At 41.0% G+C, this 21,802-nt stretch overlaps 1 protein-coding gene across 2 annotated transcripts in view; it reads right to left on the reverse strand.

Moving 5' to 3' along the window:
* FAM13C (family with sequence similarity 13 member C) overlaps positions 1-21,802 on the reverse strand; it is a 51,731-nt gene that overhangs the window by 16,603 nt on the left and 13,326 nt on the right. For both annotated transcript variants that reach the window (XM_051800217.1, XM_051800218.1), the window contains 6 exons: positions 21,392-21,513; positions 13,219-13,282; positions 7,535-7,685; positions 7,086-7,151; positions 1,830-2,040; positions 752-890 (listed from right to left, as the gene is read on the reverse strand). In XM_051800217.1, coding sequence (XP_051656177.1) covers positions 752-890; positions 1,830-2,040; positions 7,086-7,151; positions 7,535-7,685; positions 13,219-13,282; positions 21,392-21,513 — 753 coding nt within the window. The remainder of the gene's footprint in view (positions 1-751; positions 891-1,829; positions 2,041-7,085; positions 7,152-7,534; positions 7,686-13,218; positions 13,283-21,391; positions 21,514-21,802) is intronic.

The following is a 21,802-nucleotide window of genomic DNA, read 5'->3' on the forward strand; positions in this document are numbered from 1 at the left end:
CCTCTAAAATATTTTTTTTCCTGGTCACAGTGTGAGGATTATGTATAAAATTTTTCTCCTGGGAGCATATGATGACCACTGGGCCATACAATTCACAAGTTTAAGTTTTCAGTCATCAATGGGATTACAAGGTAATATGTAATTAATTTTAATATGGTCAGAAAATATCACAAACTTCCCTATTTCATATTGTACACATTCCTTGATATGTTTAAGCTGCACAATTCACATTACACAAACCAGCTCGATATGAACAATCCTGCACAGAGGGCACAGCGCTCACCACTGACCTCAAACAACCTCCCATAAGTTTTATTTCTCTTAATTTCTGCCATCAGCTTCTGTTGAGCCCCACACTTTGGAGGTTTACAGGAGTCTGCCTGAAAGAAGGAATCTGCACAGAGGAGCAACAGTTTCCAAGCAAATGAGTTCTACAAAGTGAATAAGTAGCTTTTCATCTTTTTTTTTTCATTTTTTCATTTTTTGCATCATTTTGCATTTTTGCATCATCAGCTACATTTCACTGCTTCACACTTCTCAAAGATGGATATTTTGCAACAAAGGTAATCCAAAGAAAATGTAAATTAGAGTCTCAGAACTACTGCTTACACTGGAAGATGCTAAAAAGATATTCCCTCATTGAAATTTTTCCCATTTCATTTTACTAAAAATACCCTTTCTTGTATTGTTTTGCATAAGTTTAAATACACTGGGATCCTTGCCTCCCTCTTTTTTTCAATTATTATCTTACCAGGTATTTTTTTTCTTGCTCAAACTTTTCTTCATACTTCCTAATTTTTCTCTTGAGGCTCTGCAAATGCTTGGTAAGTTGTGTTACTGTCTGTGGTTCTTTGCAGTCTTCACAGTTACATCTGGAAGAACTTCTTGGCCTGCAAAAGCAAAAATAATAGTTGCTGGATCTAAGAACTGGCTATAATGGCCCTTGCCTTTTTTCAGGCACACTTTAACCCTTTCTTAGCACTTCAGAATTCACAGCTAGGTTGTTTCACAAGATAGAGACAGCTTACTTTTACAAAGTAAGCATAAAATAATTGCTTTTGCTTGAAGGTACCCCTAGGGTATAATAATGGGTTCACTGTCTGTCTTTCATTCTCTCTTTTTATAATTAATTGTGGGATTTCTGAATATTTTGGAAAAAAAGTTAATCTAGTAAGTCAAACCCTGATCCATTATTTACATTTAACACCCATATCTTAATTCACAAATCTTCCAGCTATAACAGGAGAATGTAATGACATGATTTGCAAAACTAAGTGCAGGGAGTTTTTCATTGCTGGGAATAATCATTATCATTCTGAAGGCAGTTTAGTTTTTAATTATTTACAGTTGCAAATCAACAGATCTGATTATTATCCATATGCAGATGAAGCTATGTATATGAGCTTTTAAGAAAGTTTGATTTCTGTCTGTAACTCACAGCTTGGTTTCTGGAAATCATATATATGAATAGTTCATATGCTGTTTGACACTGTCACATCCAGTGAATGGCTCAAACTGTAGTTCAGTTACAGCTGAAATTTTTAGTATTATGCCACTTTGTCTTATCACACTGATTACTAACTGACATTTAAAACTGTCCTTGCTAACTGTAGTTAACAAAGATTTCAAACAATGTCCTCTGTTATGACTGAGGGAACACTAGTTCCTATTTATGGTACTGCAAATTATCCATGTCAAAATACGCCACAATATGAAAAATTTCCTGTTTATGACATGACAGTGACTTAAAAAAACCCATGAAGAGTCAAAGGCTGTGGATTGCAGAAAAAGTTTTAAAGACACATAAGAATTAAAATACATTTTCTTACACCATGAAAGGCTGAGCACTTGGTGGAGAAGGGGCAGACTCTGTGTCTAGATTAAATCTCTGGCTTTGGCTAAAGATAGAGCAGCGTGGTGACAAAAGAGGATTGTCTCCATCTGTAATGTGATACAGCAGTCGACTGGTCCCTAGGGAGTGATGTTCCTGTGGGCTGCTCTCCATGTCGTTCTGCCAGTCTCTGTGGGCTGGCACAGGCTCTGGAAAGAAAGTACAAATCAGTGTGGACTGGGGGTCACTCACAAGGTACTGAGCTACCAAGGTGAATGCAAATCTTTCCTTGCAGAAGGGCTCAAAGTAAACAGCAAACAGTTCAGCAAAGTGTCACATGCAGGATGAACACGGGACTGAGGATGACTGAAGAGAAGTACAGTTACTGGCTTAACCTAAATCATTTCTGAGTTCCACAGGAGAAGCTAGATGGGTGTGTTTATAAATAATGAAGTATAATATAAAGATGGAGAGTTTCCCAGAATGGCAGCACTACCTGTATTTTCATAGATCTGTTTGCTTTTGAGAGCCACATTTCTGGAGTAGATGACGAGTGTGCAAAGTAAGATTAACTTTGTGATTTATCATTTACTGCCTTGGCAAAGAGAAAGGAAGATCAAAAATATAATGTGCCCTGATGCCGAGAACCTCCAGGGCTGCTTGCAGATTTTTGTTAAGGTTTGAAGGAACATACCTATGGGTCTAAAGAACATAGGATATGAAAATAGCAACCACCACCAGTAATATTCCAGTTAGTTATTCAAGGTAAGTGGGCAGTGACTGCTGCCTGGAGGAGTCATGCTTGTGATACCATGTTAACAGTGTCTTGGACTGTGAATGGAAACCTCACCCCAGGTGCCTCAAAAGGTAAAATTGTTTTATAGTGGTGATCAAGAAAAAAGTAGGAATTGGTGAACTTCATCTCACTGGTTCTGTTTATGGGTGACATGAAAACTAATGGGCACATTACAGTGCCTACCTCCAGGGAATATCCAGAGTTCATCTTCCCTTTGCTGTACATGAGTACATTAAAGGGAATAATCATTGTATCTTATTCCTCACCCTCAGTAGTTGTGGGTGAGGATGATGTAGCCTAATCCACATTTTTGCTATCAGATGATTGCAATTTAAAGCAGATTATACTTTTTAGGGAGAAATTCCACATTCATAAAAGTCCTTGCCCAAAATTCTCTGCGTTTTGCTTTGTTAAAGCAAAGATTATGCTCTGTCTCAGGTCCCCCTACAGCAATTTCCACAGCACATAATATTTTACACCAGGTATGTTATTTTTTTTTCTAAACCCATTTATATATACAGTTTTTTAATTCATATATTTTAATTCATATATTTAGTTCATTTATTTTGGATTTCCAGGCAGCATGCATGTGATTTCTGATCAGTGTTATATTTTCCATATGGCTTGCATTCTAATACATTTCACAGAATCTTTTTATTCAATTAAAGTCTAAAACTGCACAGGAAAACAACTGTACATGGATTTACTCACAGAAGAACTGGCAGGTTTAGGTAAGTTCTTTCACCTTCACTTTCTTTTGATTTTCTCCTTTGCACATGGGACATGACATTCCTATGCTGAGTGGGTATTTCTGTCAGGATTTTAATGGAATCTTTGCATTACATTTTATTTGCCCTCTGCCCAAGAGATACCAAAGCTGCAAATCCCTATTGCTGCACTGGGATAGTGGGGGAAAAAACAGCTCTCGAGTGGCAGCCTTCACAAAAAAACAACTATTAATTTAACATATAGTAGTTACAATGGCCTAAAATATCATTGTATTGGGCACTATCCACCCGTTTTTGCTTTACAGACAACAAAAAAATCCTACTGTATAATCACAGTTTAGTCTGTCATGCAAAAGTTGCATGTGACCTTTGTATCTATAAACTCATCTACTCTTGGCAGCATCATCAATAATTATGTTAAGCATTTTCATGATGAGACAATGTGGCTGATTTTTAATTCCAACCTTGCACCTTTCCTCTAAATACCTCATACTATGAAGGTCAAATTCCCCTCTCCAAGGTACCAGAGCAACACCCAAGTCTCCTAAATCATGTGTGAGATTCAAATCCTCCCACAGAGATCCAGAAAGGCATCTGGGAGAAGTAAGGGTAGAGAACTGTATAAGCCATGGGAAATCAGGTACTGACAGCACACAGTGATAATGGCTGGAATAATTGCTGTTCTGCAAACAAAAGTGTTATCTCTTTTTGGCAAGTACTGTCTCCTTACCCTGTAAGATTTTTTAAAAAATTATAGTTTTGGTTGGGTTTTGGTCTGCTGTTGTTGCTGGGGCTTTTTTACTCTGAAGACTGTCAATGAGAAGAACCTGGCTTCCTTTCTTTAATTTCACCATCTTTGAACTTCAAGAAATATACAATCACTGTGAAGTGGGTTGACTAAGAATAGTTTCACAGATTTCTCATGCTCTGTTATTATTAGGAATAAATTCCTTTATAGTCATATTAAGTAGCAATCCCCTCGCTGTGAAAGGAAAATGATGTGATAAAAAGATCAGCTGGTCTGTGTATGACAGGTGCAGGAAACAACTTTCCAACATTTAAACTCTGATTTCCTGTGGACCTAGAACTACCCCTCTTGCAGAAGACTGTACTGCTGATAAACCATGGGGTCACAGACACTTGCTCCTTTTCACATTTACAACCAGGCAATTTTCCTGGGGCCAACCCAGTCTCAGAAGTGGAAGAAAAGCACACATTCAAGACTGAACACTCCTTGAAGATAAATGCAAAGGACAGGTAGTGGCTGGTGCAGCTCCAGCGTGAAAACACACAAAACTCAAGGAGGTTGTTTTATTCAGAAAAGGAGACAACCTGCATGCCAGATGAATTTGGGAATACTTCCCAAAGGCCAGGGCACTTCCATTTCCTTGGCACCAGGGCTGTGCACACTAGTGCAACTTTGGTATGGCCCAAGAAGGGCTTTAGTTCCAACCCTACTACAGGTGCATTAAATTACTGCCTCTGTTCGTAAGTGGTCAGCAAATAATTCAAACTGATTCATTCACATGGCCTGATTACTGTCATAGTGAAACACCTCGGTGATGACAAGTTCTAACCAACCACATTTTTAATTAAAGCTTAAGGCCATCATCCTGGTTCCAGTTCTGCTTAGGTCCTAAACAATACTCTAAGCATTATCCTGAGAGTAGCCCATGAACTGACCATGTGTTCATGTGTCTGGTCTAATTTTAGCCTCTATTTTTGACAAAACTGAGAATTAAAGCCACCTCTACCCAAGCCAGTAAGTTGCCCCTTGGCATCTACTCCATCTCATCTGCTGGACAGGACTTAAAGCCAGCTTTGCTGTCTTATGCAATCTGTTCATAAGATGGACTTCATATGGCAACAAGTCCTATGGTACAACTCTGTATTTATGCCTGTGATATTCTCCAAATAAAACAATAATACACTGAAATCTCTTGTATAGAAAAAATAATATGCATCTGTAATGTGTTCAGCCCTCAACGTGTAATGTCTGTGAATGCTGCTACCAGGATTTTTAATTTCAAGGCCATTTAGAACTTCTTGTAGTTAGGTTCAGCTGCTCACTGCTCAAGTCATATATTTGATGTGTACTAATATCCAAAAGCTATAGAAATTACACCCTGCTCTTCTCTGTTTTCCCCTTTAAGAAACTAGCTTAGTAACCCCCAGAAATTCTTTATGGTCTTACTTTGGCAGCTCCAATTCTCTTTTTACATATTCAGAAGTAAACTGGAAATTGCTGACTTTGGTCACCTGTTGCTGTTCATCCCCTTAAAATTTGCATCCTGGAATACCCTGTCATTTTACTAGACTGTTCTCTTTTCATTCACCATACATATGATGCATACCTTTCTAATTTTTGTTGACTGGGATGCAAATGAAAGGATTGTGTTTATTTTGCCTGATTCATTGAGGAAAAGCTAATAACTAGAGACGTAGCATAGATGGCACATTCTCTGAAAACTCTGCCTAGGCTGGTACAAATCTCTGGATTCCATCCAAGTTTGAGCTGAAATAGCCAATAGTCCCATGTGACAACTGCACCTTAACTCAGGGCATCAGAAGTTCTCAGTAGTAATTTAAAAGGCAGAATTAGGGCCAGCTCTGCCTGTGCAAAATGGCAAGTTGCTAAAAATACCACAAACCACAAAGCAGGTTAGCAGGAATGACTGCATGTTAAAACCCATTAAATAGGGAAGCTTTAACTAAAGCAAGAGTTGGAACTGCTGGAGTGACAGAGCATGCTCTGAACTGTGCAAGAGAAATGCTACATCATGCAATATTTCCCCAAGTAGCTGCATATGGGCAAATGGGAGCAGAGAGGGTACTGGAAGTAGAAAATCTAATCAAAACAGCAAAAATAAGTACAGGAAACAATTATGGACCATCTAACAATGAACTATGAAGCTACCAGAACAAAATAATGCAGTAAACTACTGGAAAGGGAGGAAAACCCCACCCTGTCACAAAGGAAAGGGGTCACTGCAGATTTCGGAGGAGCTGCAAAATGTCTCTGTGCAGCACACATGAGACCTGTCTCTGCCTCAGATGCACGCCCAGGCTGGCACCAGCCCAAGTTCCATACCTGTATCCAAGAGCTATTAAAGTATTTGCCTTGCTGGGCTAAAGCATTCCTGGTTTGTTTTGTTTTTTTTTTAGCTAAAACCCAGGACATTTAGCATTTTCACATTCCTTCATTTTTATAATAATTTGACTTCTGCATACCTTTTTCCTTAATTTTGCAACGCAAACCTCCAACTTTAGAATTTCTTAAGCAGAACACTATCACTTTTTTTTTTTAGGTAAATAACGTTATTTTCTGCTGAAAATTCTTGAGCAAACAGCTTCTAAAGTAAGTTCTTGTGAACCCAGATTTATTCGCATATGAAACATCAACTGCAAAGGGATTTACCTACCTGCCTTAATTTGAACCACGCATGGTGCACAGTTTAGGTATTTGTGTATTCATGTCACTAGTCTGTGAGATGCATTAGTCATACTCCTTTGACCTATTTTTCACAAACAGTGACTCCTCTTCTGCTGAGCATCACGACTCTGCCAAGCCCTGGGACTGCAAGCTATGAATTGACAAAAATAGTGCCGAGCCTTGGGGCTGTTTATTTCCATATTGAGGAAAGAGGGAAAGATAACACACCACAGTTTGCCCATATGTGTAATAATACGGGTTCATGAATGATTAAAATCCACATGCTGTACAACTCACCTTCGCTATCTCTCTGCTGATGCATTAAATTAAAATCAATAATAGGAGAAATGAAGTGATATTGCTCTGACAAAAAGAATGACAAAAATAGAATTACATGATATGGCAGGTGATCTCACACAATACAGACACAGGAAGTAAAGAGCGTAAATTTACTTGGAAAAAAATAGCAGATTAAAACTGAAAATAAAAGAGTCAGAATTCTTAAAACCTATCTGAAAAGTAAGACTCTCCCTCAGAAAACCAAAGGGTTACAGCCATTAATTTCTGTCCTTTTGAGAGGTATCACCCCCTTTTTACATTACACGGCATTTGCGTCAGGAAATGGTGCTTTGCATTAGCTCTGCACCGTTTCCCGGGAGGACTGACTGCAAACCTGATTTTAAACTGCAAGTCACAAGGCTCTTTTCTAATTGCAAATGAGAACACAGCCCGGCGGGACCGCTTACCTCCACCGCCGGCCCCATCAGCCTGCCCGCCGGGCTGCGCCGATGGAGGGGCCGCGTCCCTGGGCGCCGGCAGCGGGGGGGTTTCCTCCTGGCTTGGCAGGAACGCGGAGCACAGCTCGCTTTCCAGGGCTTGCAGCTTCAACAAAGAATTCTGCAGACAAAAGCAGAACATTGGGAATGGATGGAGAACGACAGGAATCGGCAACAGCGCTTCAACTCCCGGAGCCCATGAGCGGTGCCTGCGAAGGGGTGCTCCACCGGGAGGACGGGCAAGGGAACAAACGTGCACTGGTCCACGAGTTTCTTGACTCCTGGTTATTTAAGTCCCAATTTACATGGATTATTCATGACACGTGGGAAAGATGACTTCGTCAGCAAAAGACGATTTATTCTAGGGAGCCGAACTGAGGTGGTGTCCCTTTTCTTGGGCTTGGAGCAATACATTAGGGAAGTATTTCATTCATTGGCCTGACATCACGATCTGATGACATTATGTCCCTCCCCATTTACCATTCATAAAACCCCAAATCTCCCTCTCCAGCTTGTGAGTGCAGTACAGAGCAGTGAACAAAGAGTTACTGAGAACACGCTCCCTCGTGGGATCCTTGGAAGAGTATTTTTTAATTGGCTTTTTTAGAGGTACTTCACTATGTAGACATGGCTTTTGTCTAGGTGCTGCTGATTCTACAGAGCAATTGGGTCATTTGCCATCCACTGCAAAGGTAAAATCAACACACCATTGTCACCTGCTGCAGACAAATCAACGAGGACAAGGCTTGTTATCTATCACAGCACTTCCAGGTACTGTGTCACGCTTGGTCCGTTTCTCACTTTAATGCTGCATGCAGTATTAAACTGTACAACCTGACACAAGCATCTTGCTGTGATGTAAATGCCGTGAAAGCCCTAATCACCATCTGACTGGGCAAAATGAGTCACTACCCCCACGCATTCAGATCCTCTATCTCAAGGGAAATACAGCTTACAACGTCATAAAACACAATCACACAAGGCTGTCTTGATAATTAAGCAGCTGCCACACACAGAATATACGTATAACATTAAGTCACCCAAGTGGTACATGTTTATGAAGAGCATTTTCTTAGGAAAATAATAAGAGTTGCAACAGAAAGAAAAATCCCCAAGTTTATGCCCTAAGAAGCGCTTTTCCCCACTCTGAAACCAAAGTACTGATTCATTTAGTGAAAAATGAATTTGTTTATCAGCCTGATTTCCTTTGTGTAACAATGTCACCTATGTAGTCAGTAGTTTAATATGTCTTTGCATTACCTTTATTGTAAGGCAGCCCTTTTATAAACCCAAGGATGACAGTGGCTTTAGGTTAAAAAAACTCCCACCAAACAAGCTTGCCTGAAAACAGCAGGGAAGACTTTCAGCCTTGATCCTTTCATTTCTTTTACAGAATTCAAGAAAATTATGGAAACCTTCTCACCCCCAACAGCTTTCAAATGGCAGCGAATTTCCTTACCAAGGGAAGGGTGCTGACTTGAACCATACCCACGGCACTGTTTTGGGAAGGGTTTTCATGACATGACAGGTCTCGTTTTCCGCTGTCTCTCATCCCAGATAAACCCAAACAAAGTGGCTGTGGAATTGTCAGAGCAGATGGGAAGCATTTTACAGTCATTAATGTCATCTAGCAAAAGATGACTATACCAGTTAAAAACCAGTGAGGACTCTGCTGCGAGCCTGGACCTTGTAATGAGAACAGCTGATGAAAAGTAGGGAGAACACAGATGAACAAACCAGAAGAGCACACCAATTAGGAGAACATGAGTGAATGTCTGACAGAAGTACCTAACCTTCAGGGACTGTTACTTCAAGCATTTGACAAGAAAAATCCCCTATCAAGAAAATACATTCACTTTGCATCACTATTTCTTATGATACATTAATATTTATGGGAAGTTCAGTATAAAATCAGTCCCACAGACTACATTGTTAAACATTATACTTCAGCAATGCTGCTGTAATTCACCACCTGGTTTATATTCAGTTGCTCTAAATGATATTTTTCACCCATCTGGGGAAGGTGGGTGGATGGCAAATTTCCAGTCACTGCCAAACACTAAAAAAATTCATATAATAATAATAATAGAAATAGCTTATATATTTTCATGAATGTGCCCTTGACAGGGATTTGATGTAGGGAGAAAAAGACTAAGTAGCTTTGATCGTTTTGATGTTGCCAGGGAGATGATGAATTTGGAATATGCCATCAACCCCACCTTACTCCTAAACCACAGCTGAGTCCTGTGGTGCTGCCACAGCACATCACCCATGAAAAGTCACCACATATTTATGGGAACACACATAAGGAGACATGGCTTTAAGCAAAGGCCAAGCACAAAGCTGCCCAGGGTGAACCAGGCAAAGAAGTGGCTAAACATGTTAGAAGCCAAAACAAACAGCTAAAATACACAGATGGAAGAGTTATGCCTTGGTGAGTACCACCAACAATTTTAGTAAGCTCTTATATGAAGAACCAGTATAACAGAAGTAATTTAAGCTATGGCATTCTATATCTGCTAACGAACTCAGCTCAAACACTTCAGATCTGATGCTCATTCCAGCTGCCCTCTGGTGCCCAACACTAGTGCTTCTTATGCAGTAATTCCTGATCCATGATAATGCAAATGAAAGGACATATTAATATTTAAAATTGATCCTGAAATTTCTTTGGAAAAATAACCATATTGTTGCCTCTTAAGAAGAGTATCCTGAAAGTATTGAAAAAGAAGCAATTGTAAGTGTCTTGGACAAAGGCTTCTTATCTCTTCTTATGTCCTCTTAAAGCAGCTGACAGTTCAAAGATCTTGAGCTATGCCAATTCCACTGAAGAAAAAACAAGGTTCACTATTCCAAATAATGGAAAAATAAATACGTTCACAGGAAGCTGGAGGAAAACAGGGAGAGAGACAGTGTAGTGCTAATCACCTGTTTGGTATTTTTGATAATGCTTTAAGAAACCACAGATATTAAAATATCATACCTTTGCCTGCTGGAGAAGGCACAGTACAAAAGGACTGCCATTTGCAGAGGAAGCTCAGCCTGTGGTAAAGGCACCATCTCTACAGACAAATAAGCCTGTACCCCGTACCCCACTGACCATCTCTCCTTCCAACCCATTACTATCAAAAACACAGAGTGGAGGCCTTAGGGCAAGGAATTACTGAGATGGCAGATAATCCCTTACAACTAGAGATAAGCACCACCCCTGTTAAATCCCTCTGGAGAATGGGACACTGAGAGAACAAATTCTCCCAATGCATCACCAAAATGCTATGGCAATGAGTGGCAGTGCCCTGAAACAGCCTATAAACTTTTTCTTGGTAGGTGCCATCAGTAACCCCCTCTCCCACTGGGACCTGGCAGGATCAGCACCATGGGACCAGGAGGCCATTCCTGGCCTTAGAAATAACTTCTGTCCCTGACAGAGCACTACTTTTTATCAGCATCCTTTGTTTCATCCTTGTGGACTTCCTAAGGTCTGGTAAATTTAAGAACTGAGGGAAGAGGGAAAGGGAACAGGACTGCCCCAGCCATGAACTCTGCCCAGTCTCAGTCAGGAGCCTGACAGAAGGGACGAGAGGCAAAGCCCAGACTTGGTTCCTTCTGCAAAAAATGATATCACCCTGACCCTCACAAAGTGTTTCTGGATATAAAGGATGCCTGCACCCTGCCCTTGGGCCTGCTCCTGCCCCTCCAGGACACGAAGGCAGCTATTCTATTATATCCAGTTTGTTGATGGATTTACTGGATTTATGAAATCAGCTGGGGCAGAGAAGGAGAATAATCCAAGCTTTCAGCATTTAATGGCCTTTGAAGAGATTCATATAGAAAAGAAACTGAGCAAATTTCAACCTGTTCAGCTTCTTCACTCTGAGGAAATTAATGCTTTTATATGTCACATTGGAATAGCTTTTTAATTCTGAGAGTTCAGGTTAAAATAAGATAGGCATATTTTATGTGAACATAAATAAATCTCTGCAGTATCTGTTATGGCAATATTTGTGTCTTAAGGCATATGACATTTTCAATTCAGAACTTCCTTTATGGGGAACGAACAAGCAACAATAAGATAGAACAAGATATGCCCTGGGTCTGCATAATGCCACGGGTGAGCAGTGAAGAGAGACACCATTTTCTCTAATCCTAGAAGAGAATTTATTTTCTTATGATACATTTCCATGTGGGTTTGCAGGAGTTCTGATCTATAGATCTGATATATAAAACCTAAGATTTGGTAAAAGAAAACACGAGGTTGTAACCCTTGCTCATTCCTCATTGATTATTAATGATTTATTTTAATATCTTATATTTATTTTAATTATCTTTTCTAATAATCTGTTTTAATATCTTACACTGATTTATTTATTATAATATTTTCTCTTAACCTTAAAGTCATCCTTTGCAAGGATTTTATACGGAAGCTTTCAAGTGGAAGCTTTAGTGAATATTTGCAGTGGGGTTTCTCAAAAGAAATGATAATTTGTTACTTCCCCCAGGGCCTTAAGTGGCTGACAGAGGCTGAGTGCACTCCCTTAGACTGGTCACTGAGCAAGCCTCCCCTGTTAGCACTGGGATTTTCAACAGGGAGCTGCACAACAGTGACATAAATGCAAGGGAAATAATTCATTGCAGGGAGAAGATTAAGTCTGAATTCCTTTAAAAGGGCACATTGTGGTTTTCCCCTAATGAAAGTCAGGCATCTATTAATAGACACAGATGTTCCCTGGCTCGTTTGGAAAACAAAGCTGTCTTTTCCACGATTTAACAGGAATGGACTTCTCTTCACCACTACCCTACTCTCTTTTCCCGCTGCTTCTGTTGTTCTGTTGTCTCGTTTTGCACTAAAAATGTTTTCTGCTCCTTGTTTAGGTCCAGTATCATCTGCTGCCCCTGCAGTGTGTGGGTGCACTCTGTGCTCCTGTGCAGGTACCCCAGGCTGTGGGAGATGCTTTACAAGGTTTCCCACTTTGCACAACTGCAAAGCTTGGTTTTACCCCCCACCCCCCCTAGTATATTGCTGATTGTTAGGACCTAGCCCAGGCTCATCCATTGTTTGATATGATCACACAAACAGCTTTTCTGTGCTCCACTCACACTGTGCTCCTGGCACACTCCGTGTGAAAACAGCTTGTTTCAAGTGTCACAGGTGTTACTTTGGCTTTCCTTGCTTCCCCTCTTCAACTCTCCCTTCCTCCCATCTAACAACCAGAGCACCTTTTACACTACATTGTACTGTTCACAGTTTATTTATGCAGGCTGTAGCAACCTTGAGAACTCCTTATTTTTAAACAAAACATATTTAATAGATGAACACTTTTGAGCTGTAATATGAGAAAAAAATCAAATGTTCTTGAAAGATGGCATTTCACACAGTCAATATTGAGCATTTGATTCTTTCCTGAGCAAATAGAAAGCAGCAAGAAGTTGACTGAAAATATTTTTAAAATCTCTAGCTTCTGGCTTTTAAACTATTATGGCAGTCTCATATCATCTTTTTAAACTATTCTCCAATAACATGACTAGAAAGATTCACTAAAAAGCCAATCCAAGATTCTCAAGCCATTACATTATTCCAAGACCTTAAAATTAACAAAACCCAAACATCTATTTAAAATTTATAACATCATATTTCAACTTTTGGTTAAGCTTACCTCATTTAAGCTGTTACATTGATCGGTTGCTTCCTTTGGTGAAATGCTTGTGTTCTGATCTATTCTACAAAACAAAATAAGAACTTTCACTCAATAGATTACTTATCTGTGCTGCAAATATTTCAGACTTTTTATCATGTCTGTACATAAGTTACAAGTTAAGTTATTTTATTTAAAAATAAACAAACAAACAAAACCTTTCTGTGAAAGTTACATCTGTATTTTGTACCTCATTCAAAACAACTGTGATTTTACTGGAATCCTAACTAATATATTTAAATCGTGAATGAAGTCCTGCAAAACTATGACATTACAATGTGGGTTTATTTTGTCATGCAGAAGAAGTTCTACAGAGGCATGATCAGTTCAGTGTCTCGGTGAGCTAATAGGGTTAAAGCCAAGAAAAATCTCAGACATATGCTTAAATCCAAGCACAATTTGTCCCACATTCTTTAAATCAGGAACAAGAGCTTTCCTGTATCAGAGACATAAAGAATAAATCTTCCCATATTTAAATTTGATGGCATTTCAGGCTCCCAATCTTCAATTTTCTGCTTAAGCTCCCTTTTTAAAATTTCACAAAGACCCCAGTGCCTGGAAATCCTGTGAGAGAGATGTCCACATTTTCTAATGAGTGTCACTTTGCAGCCACCAGAGATGTTCATACCTTTGGTTTTCTTTCAGTATATTGCTGCTTCACCACATGGAAACAGGAAAGGAAGGTGTTGGACTGGCAAGGGGGAAATCTCTTCCATCTGACTGAGGCTAGTAAGACAGCTGTGCCCCCAGCCAGTCAGATGTGGGCCTGGCCTAAGGCTCCACACACCTACCAGCTTCAGGATTAGTTACCAATTCCTTCCACCAAGGAATGAAACTGAAGTCTAAAAAATACTTCTCAGAGAGAATAAGTGAGCAACCTGGGAAGCCTCATCCCACAGCTCTGTCCTTGCCCAAAGCAAGCTGAGGGTTTCCACACCTGACTTCAAAGCCTGACATGGGTGTATCCCAAGTTAACAACTCAGCTGAAGCAAGAAAACTGTAGCTGTGTCAGAGAATGAGATTTCTCGGTGCTGAAAAGGTGGCAAGGTTTGCTGGCCCCTGTGAGACTCACGCACAGACATGATCAAACCCAACACAAACCCAGATTCCTTTGGACAAAACAGGTCATATTTTTCCATGCTCAGAGTCATCCCAGCAAAACCAGATAGTTTTAAAAGTCTCTAGAGACCCCAAAGCCGGTACAGACAGATTCATAGATGTTTGTTGTAGTTCTTCGTGGATTTATGTGACATTTAAAGACTGAAATGCTGGATATGCCACTTTCCTTATCAAAACAGACACACTAGGTAGCTACACCAAGGTGAACAATCACTTGCTTTCAAATAGGATCCAAGGTGTGCAGTTCACGTAGGAACAAAACTGAGCCATTTTGGGAAGGGCTCAGGCAGCACTGGAATGGGAGGTCTCACAGCCCAGCCAGCCTGCACCTCCCTCAGGCACACAGGTACGGGATCAGATGTGAGTGATTTCTGACAGCACTTGAGCAGCAGGGTGCCTTGGCTGACTGCTGAACAAGCACCTAACTACACCCCTAATTTAGCTCTTCACATATATATTCTTTGTGCCATCTTGCCTGAAAGGAAATAGCAAATGTCTCCATAATGTGAAGGGAACAGAAGGAAAACAAAAGATTAATGCCTAACAACTAAACCCTGCTTTTAGCCAGTGGAGAGGACAGTAGGAGACAGCAGAAGGGAGTTAAAGAAAACTGAGAAAAACATGGGAACAGCAAAAGGACTAATTTAATAGGAAAGAGTGAAGTATTTGTAGTTTGCTTTAATAACATGTCAGGAGGGTACTGCAAGGTTACAAACAGCTGGAGAACTGATTCACTAATGAAGAAAAATTATTTAGAGTGATTTATTGAATTGAACTAGAGCTAGACGTTAAGGAAAGGATGAAAAGGACACATGTCAGATTTGAACACTTCTGGTATTGATTTGGATGGCTCCTTTCAAGGTGCATAACATAGCAAATGTGAAATCTCCTTAAAAAAGAAAAACAAAATAAATTTTTTAAAGAAACCAAACCCTAAATGCCAGCAGCAGTCCATACCAGCACTATATGAAGTTCTACATAATTCACAGCTGTATCACCCATGAGTCTTGCACTCTGGAGATTAAAATGTTTACAGCAGCCATGAAGTACCACCTGCATCTCATTCAGGTTGATGCTCTTGTCTGCTGGTTTGGGGGTGCATTTAGTCATGCATTTTACTGTTTCTTTTTCACTAAAAATACTGGAGTATGATGCTCTTGGTTTTGTATTCTTTGGATTCTGGAGGCACTGAAATCATTAAGGTGAGTGACCATTTTTGTGTGAAGAGCATTTACATGAACAGCGTGTGCTGAGCTGATCTTACTCTATCCAGACACTTTTGGGGTATGCTTTTTCCTTTTCACCAAGATTAATTGCTCTGCTAGGCAAATGCAAGTTTTCTGACTGTCACCCGGCAGCACAGGGCTTACAATTTAATAACTATGGGTTGGATCTTACTCTCATTAAAAGTCAATCACAAAATATCCATTAACTTCAAAAGCAGCAGGAACAAGCCCTAATTTTCCATCTGTGCTGAGTACATTAAAATTATTTCAGGCCTTAGCTAAAATTTTGAATAATTGCAGGCACCCTTATTTTGTATAATTTATATCATGTAAAATAATGAAAATGGAATTCTCTCTGTGGCTCCTACTCAAATATGTGTTATATGGTCCTTTAAAAAACATGAAAGGCCTGGTCTCTCACCCTCCCTTATAGACTCTGGCTTTGGCAGAATTATCCTCTTCTCCATGACAAAGATGGCAAAGATGCAATGAGTAATATGTACATTTGAAGCTTGTGGACATAACAAGAAAAAAAAAATCTAAATACTAATTATCATAACAGAGCTCCTACCAGACTTCAAGGGGAAGATCAATTTGCATGAGCAGTGTGCTATTTGAAAAACAGACCAGAACGAATGAATTTTTTGAATTATGCATGACATCACTTCTAAACTTGCATAAAATTCAAATAAAACCACACAATTTTAAAAGCTGGGCAAAATGTTTGAAGGTAATCTAAGCAAACTCACATCACAGTTCCTAGATGGAACCCAGAAAGGAGCATTGTGTTCTGTAAATTGAAATTTACTCCAGCCCAGCTCTGGATCACAGCAGCCCCATTCTCAGCTGAGTTATGTGTTTGAGCATCACAGTGCCACACGTGCTCGGGGTCTTGGCACTGGTGATGCCAGGGTAAATCCTCCCAGCCAACCACACAGTATTCTGGGGGATGAAACTCCTTTTCCAGTTTCACTGTCAGTCTATCCTGGCCCAACACTCCTTCCCTGCCTCCAGTCTATGAATCAGTTCCACCCTTCCCACCGTTAGGGTGGCCCACAGGGGGAACAGCATCTCAGTACCCTGTCAGGGGACTGATTCAGCCTATCCAGAGGTCACATCACACGAGTTCACAGAAAGGCAGAACCCACAACCAGCACATCTCAGCACCAGGAAAACAAAAAAGGTCCTTTCTGAGACCTCCACAAATGGCAAAAAGCATTCTGAAATCCAAACACCTTCATACAGGGCTGCAGGTGGATGCTTCAAAAGCATGCCTTTGACTCCTTGGAAAGCAGTGCAGAACCGCAGCAGGCTTTGGGGTGAACATAAAGAGAGAAAAATGAGAGGAAAAACACCATCAAGGGCCCAAGGCTACTCCCTGGGCAATCCCTGAATGATGGAATGAGCACTCAGACAGAGAGGCAGTGTAGCACTGCCTGTCTCATCAATCACAGCCCTTATGTAACACAGCCAGCACTTGTTTTTCTTACTATGAGAGCCTCTCATACCAGGAGCAGTTCTTACTTGGGCTACAGTAAGATCCTATTCTTTTCTTGCTCCTCTATCCCCTCCACCTCCCCCCTTTCTCTTTTTTTTTTCTTTAGTTGTACTGCAACCCAAAAGCTTGCTCAGAGAATTTTCCATGCCTTGGTACAAGAAGTCTCACTGAAACCAGAAACACCAGTATTTTAACATCAAGATATCTGAAGAAACTGTTTTTAGGAAGTGGTCATTTATTTCCCAGCTTTCTCCCTGCTCACTTGGCTGCCTGTACAGGTGAGGGGATGCAGCCTCACAAGCTCTGCCTCACTCATGCAGGTCTGCCAGATGGCACAGGGACATCAGCACTTCTGCAGCTTCCCTGCTCCATCCCACTCATCCTTGAGTTGTAGCTGTTCAACAGAAAGCCTGGAAACCAAAGGAGTTCCCACCTGAAGGGCTCTCTCAAAAGTTACTTGCCTGGAAAACTTAAATATCAAAAGCCTTGCTAGAGCTTGGCCTCCCCTGGGGGATCAGAGGCTGCTGAACCACGGCAGCCCAGGGCTACTGGCATTTCCAGTTTTCCTGGAGAATAGCCATAAGTCTGACAACAACTGCCACCTTACAGCCTCTGAAGAAATTAGGGACCAACCCAGGGACCAGCTGAGTCCTGTTAAATGAAACCACTCCATTCCCATTTTGTTTGGGGAATGGGAAAGATGGGGAACTTTCAGGAATTTTTCTTGGCAGAAAACTTAACCCCAAGGTGTAGTTCCCACACTGAGATGGAATGCAGCCTTCTCTGAAGCACTGACCTTCCCACTGCCTAAGAGTGCCTTGTTTCAGCCTCCTCCCCGTGTAACAGGCAGCTGAAGGAAACACCACCCCCTGTTCAGGTAAGTGCACACAGCTTGCAATCCACACCAGTTTTGCTGATTGCCTTTGAGAAGGCAATTGGCAGGAGCAGCTTTTTGTAATCATATGTATTGTTCCATACTGGCTTTCCTACTCTCTGCTAAAAAAAGGCAATTCTCTTTTATTTTTTCCCAGGACCTGCATATAACTTTTATCTATCGAAGATGCAAATTGTGTTACAATCTTATCCAAACCCAGCTACACACAATGACCAGAGCAGCATTCACTGTAATCACTGGAAATAGTATTAGAAATTCATGTTCTGGGAATAAAATGTAAAGGTTTCCTTCGGTGCAGATGGCATTCCATGTACTGAATTGATCCTGATGTTCATGAATCATACACGATAAACACCTCTTGAAATTGAAATCCTTGATTCACAGGCCAGCTTAGCCAAGACAGCATTCCCCATTCTTCTCACTGCAAACCTCTTCACCAAGTCTATTCTTCCATTTCCCTCAAATCCCACAAAACCTTTCCTTTACTGTTCTGGTGGTTATCCTAAAATGAAAGTACTCCCTTAAAAAAAACAATCCACATATATATGCTTGTAGGTCGTATTTTTGTCGTATTATTGCTGCTCTCACATTGCCTGTTCTGTTCTTCTCTGTCACATATCTGTTTATGAGCATCCCTTGTTAGATTACCCTGAATTTATATTTCTCTGTTTAACAGGGACTGGACTGAAAAGTTTTTCATATCTCAGTAGTTTTTAATCCATATTTAGACAAATTAAAACTATCCTGTTTTTAGCTGCCCCACACTCACCAGAACAGATTTCTTAAAAAACTCAGCACAGTTCAAAGGTATTGAGACCTTTAAACTCCAATGAAGCTAATGACAGAGCTATGTCAATCTGCAGACTAAGTTAAAACAGAAGTAACAACAAGCTGCACTAGAAACAATCAATCTTGCTTCTTCCTACGAGACAGAAATAATCCTTTACGTATCCTACACACACACATCTGATACACCGAGAGAGCCTGCCCAGGGTCACCTCTGCAGCAGTGTGCCAATCTCCTCCTAAAGACCAGAGAGCTTTTAGTCTATGAGTTAGGCAGATACAGCGTTCCAAAGCATGGGTAATTTTACCACTAACCTAGCAAAAACAGTGGAAGAGAGTGAAATTCAAATTTAGTGGGGGTAGCAGACGTGTTCTGTCCAAATCCAGCTATGATTGCTGGCAGCTGCCAAACCTGAATACTTAACCTTTGCCATGTCCACAGCAGAGAAGGCAGAAAACAAGGCAGGACATCACTCCCTGGCAGCAGTGTCCCATCACTCCCTGGCAGCAGTGTCCCATCACTCCCTGGCAGCAGTGTCCCATCATTCCCTGGCAGCAGTGTCCCACCATTCCCTGGCAGCAGTGTCCCATCATTCCCTGGCAGCAGTGTCCCATCACTCCCTGGCAGCAGTGTCCCAGGCTGTTGCATGAGTCAGTGCTGTGGTCCCAGTGCCAGAGGCCCGTGTGAGCAGAGACAGGGACACTGAACTGCCAAAATGGGGCCCTGCCAAAGCTGGCTGACAGGAGAGGGATGGGGCAAGCTGGTGGTGGCCCTTGAGGGGAGTCACTGACACAGTGACCCTCAAACCAAAAGTGGTAACTCCAGCATATGTGATTCAAAGTCCCTTGCCCTGGCTGGGTGGCAGGAGTGTCTTTTGCAAGGGCAGTTAAGGCAGTTAAAGTAAATAAAGTGTGTGTGTGATGCCAGGGACCGTGTGTTAATACTTGTTTACTCCATGTTTAAAGTTTCTTATTTGAGAGTAAAGTCATCTACTTTTTTCTTTTTTTTTATCTTGTAATATAATCAAACTAAAACATGGACAGAGCTGAGATTTGATCACTGTGCTTTCACAGCTCTTAGGATGGTAAATCCAGGTACCATTATTTAACAGATTTAGCCCTTGTGCATAGCAGGCTTTCTAAGGAGCTCCCTGGTGTTAAGCAGGAATAAATAGCATAGTGAACAATGGTTTAGTACCAAGCAAACTCAAAATGCCAAACTGTTGAAGAGGACAGGGGAACTTTGCTGTGGTTACTGTTTTATTCATGCACACTCTGATTCTAACCTATCTTCCTTTCATCATATTCCTTTCGAAATTACCAGTTACTTTATTATCTGCTCATACACAGGCATCCCACCAGCAGAGCCACTAGGTAGGCCTAACTATATGATAGTAAACTCACCAAGCTCCTCTTTACAAGAAAACCATGCAATTCTTTCCTAGCATAAAGAATGCCAGAAAAAGAGAAGGCAGGCTTCCTAATTAAAAATTCTTTCTGAGATGCAGTGTCTCAATTGCACAGACAATCACTGTAGGGCAAAAGCAGTTCTTTGTCCAAGATAATTATATGCTTGGTCATTCTGCTAAACCTTCCTTTGAGAGCACAAATTAATATGCTTTACAATGTTGCCTGCTAAAAGCTGTGGTGAAACCAACGAGTTTGTTTCATATAAAGCACCCAAATTGCCTTTGGATGGCCACTGTCTCTACTAACCTAATCCTGACTGGAAACAAACCTTGGAGCCAAGGTGCTCTAGATGGCAAATAGCTGTGCCCTGAGCATCCCTGGGATGTACTGCTGCTGCTTCAGTCCCCCCACAGAGCACCAAGGCTGTCATGCACCTCGACACAAAGAGCAGAGACCTGGCTCACCTGCCAACAACTCTGTGCACAGAAAAGCAGGGCCAAACCAGCACCTCAGCATGCAAAAATTGTAAAGCAGTGCCCTCAAATTTAGTAAGAACTAAATCTTATCCTCAGGACACACCTTCACCGGTCGCTGGGTGAGTTGAAACCCCTTTTTTAGCCTTTTGCAGAACCATGAAGGATCAGGGTAGAAACTGTGACTTTCAATAGTTATCAGAGCTGAGTTGCTTGACCATCAGCTGAATTACCTGCCACCAAGACTTTTTAATGCCTGACCTGAACACACTGTACCCTTCCCAGCACTGGAACAAGCACAGTTGCCACAGCACTCAGGAGTCTAAACTATACATAAATGCATACCCATGGTAAAATTGGGTGTGCAGGTTCCCACTCGCATTTCACAATTAGAATACAGCTCTGAGAAAGAGTGAGGCAATTCAGCACTGGGGGGAAAAGAAAAGAAAAGGCAAGATATTTTTGAAACTTGGCACAGAGGAACTGAAGTTTCTGAACTGAGGATGTTCTTCCCGCTTGAAATGTAAAGGGGTTTAAAGAATGATGAAATCTGCATTTTTATCTTTATCCCTTTCACTTTCTCCAAACGGCCCTAGCCATATAAATATAGAATACAACTGCCAGTGAGAGCCAGGAGTCGCAATATTTTATACAAAAGGCAGCAAATGAATTAGCCTTTCCTACAGTTAATCAGAAGTGAAATGTGCTGTCTGATCCCAAGGGCTTACCTTGGTTGAAGTCTCACGACTGTTTCCTGGCACCTCAGAGCCACGTTCTGTGTGTAGTCATTAGCTGAGGATCCAGGCTTCCCCTGCCACTCTGGGAGGCCTGGCAATGCACATTCCAGCTCCTGCACAAAGCACACCAAAAAAAGAAAAAATTCAATGTGCCCTGTCAGTACCAATCAGGCTTAGCTGAACGTTTCGCTTTGAGAAAGAAATTGCTCCATGAGACTGGATGCTGATTGTGGATCTTTGTTCTTTTTTTTTGGGTAGTAATCTGGAAACATGTGGAAAACACAAAACACATACTAGAAAATGTTCTAAACAAAATAGTATGTTCTTTCTCTGGAAAACAGTTTTTGAAACCAAAGCAGACTGTAACCCATTTTCTGTTTGTTAGTTAGATAACAGATGTCA

The sequence above is a fragment of the Manacus candei genome, unplaced genomic scaffold (genome assembly GCF_025592945.1).
Source record: "Manacus candei isolate 608988 ecotype Guabito, Panama unplaced genomic scaffold, ASM2559294v1 h1tg000050l, whole genome shotgun sequence".
Lineage (NCBI taxonomy): Eukaryota > Metazoa > Chordata > Aves > Passeriformes > Pipridae > Manacus > Manacus candei.